The sequence below is a fragment of the Chaetura pelagica genome, unplaced genomic scaffold (assembly GCF_000747805.2).
Source record: "Chaetura pelagica isolate M959 unplaced genomic scaffold, ChaPel_1.0 scaffold471, whole genome shotgun sequence".
In the NCBI taxonomy this organism is placed as follows: domain Eukaryota; kingdom Metazoa; phylum Chordata; class Aves; order Apodiformes; family Apodidae; genus Chaetura; species Chaetura pelagica.
In genome coordinates, this window is record NW_009952430.1 from 1,156,556 (window position 1) to 1,158,241 (window position 1,686).

The 1,686-nt window shown below is 49.2% G+C and overlaps 1 protein-coding gene across 1 annotated transcript; it reads right to left on the minus strand.

Annotated features, from left to right (window-relative positions):
- Positions 1-553: 553 nt before the first annotated feature.
- MFSD6L (major facilitator superfamily domain containing 6-like) lies at positions 554-1,686 on the minus strand. The gene is given in 2 exon segments (XM_010008257.1): positions 554-1,110; positions 1,113-1,686. Coding segments are annotated over 2 exon segments (1,131 nt in total).

The window sequence follows — 1,686 nt, forward strand, 5'->3', positions numbered from 1 at the left end:
CTTCCAGCAGATGCAGAAGACACTCAAACCCCAAAACATGAGAGGACAGACAGTCTGTAGCAAAACCTGATTTTACAGATCATAGCAGAGCAAATGAACCATTTCTTTACTCACATACCCTGTGCAGCAAAAGGAGTTCGCACACAAACCACCTTGAGAAAGTTCCATGTGCTGCTGGCACGACAATAGTCTTCATTCAATTGTGTCAACATACAGGTCACAGCTTTCACTCACAGCTCCCACAGCATCAGCTCTGGGGGATTCAATTCAAGTTTGCTTTTTCACCTAAAAACTTAGTAAAGTTCATTTTAGCAAATGTATCCCTGAAATACCTTGTCATGATTTTGGGAGTAAAAATCATTAAGTTAAAAAGGAAAAATTACTACAGGAGCACTATAAATTACAGAAATAAAATGACTCATTCAATTTTTAAAATAAAAATATGGCCTGACAGATACACACTGTGTAGATTTAGCACTTTAGAATAAATGGTCATTTCTGTGTGGCATCATCACACCACATCACCAACCCACTCCCTACATTCAAGTACAGATCATTTGATCCCATGCTGTTGTGACCAGTTCCTGTTAAAGCTTTCACCCTTCATAGCTTTCACCAGCCAGACCTTCTCATTCTCCTCATCAGAGTCACTCATGTCACTGGAATCAGAAGCCAGGAGACGAGAATAATTAATTTTTTTCTGCTGTGGCAATTTAGATTGGACAATGAGGAAGAAGAGGAGCCACAGCACCAGGCACACGCAGCATGCCCGGTACAGAACTGCCAGGCCAAAGCTCTGCACAACAAATCCTCCTGCAAAGCTGCCCAAGCTTGCTCCTCCACCATAGCAGAGGCCCTGGAGAAGAGAGTGCAGGGCCCTCTCCATGCCTGGAGTGGCTATGCCATCCACTGTCACCTTCACCACCCACCACAAAGCACCCTCACTGAAGGCAGATAACATCTGGATGAGGAGAACTGACCAGGCAGTCCCCAGGAAGGAGTAGCACAGAAGCTGTCCTGCCTGGAAGCTCAGACTGGCTGCAACAATTTTACTGTTGGAGAAAGTCCTCAGCAACTTCCCTTTGAAGAAATAAAGCAAAACCTCAGCAGAGAGAGCCCCACGTACAGCTCACTGCTGCCTTGGTCCTGCATCTGCTAGAAGAGGACGTTGTGCAGGGCAGAGCCAGCGGCACCGCTGAGGAAGGTGGTGCTGGAGCCCAGGATGGCGCGGCCGTCGCTCCACAGCAGGGCCAGGGCTCTGCAGGTTGTGCCAACATGCTCAGTTCCCTTGGGAACGTGGGTGGGAAGAAAGGCAGTGACACCCAGTGAGAGGGTCGTCAGGAGAGCGTCGCTGTGGAAGTGGACAGCTAGGCGGGGGGTTGTGCTGCTGGGGAAGCAATCCAGCTGGTCCACCAGCACGGCAACGCTGCAGGCACCTACAGACCCACCCAGGGAGCTCCAAACCCACAGCTGGCCATACCTGTCAGCTGCATCAACTGAGTCAAGGTACTCATAGAGACTCTCATCCACTGCCCACTCCGAAGAAGCAGTCAACAGCTCCCAAAGCACAACAGCACCCAGTGCCATGAGAAAAATCTGATGTTGTCTGTCCTAAAAGATGTTTTGCAGTGCCTCAAGGCTGACATCCTGGGCGCCTTTCTGGTGGTCTGAAAGGTTTCTAGACAT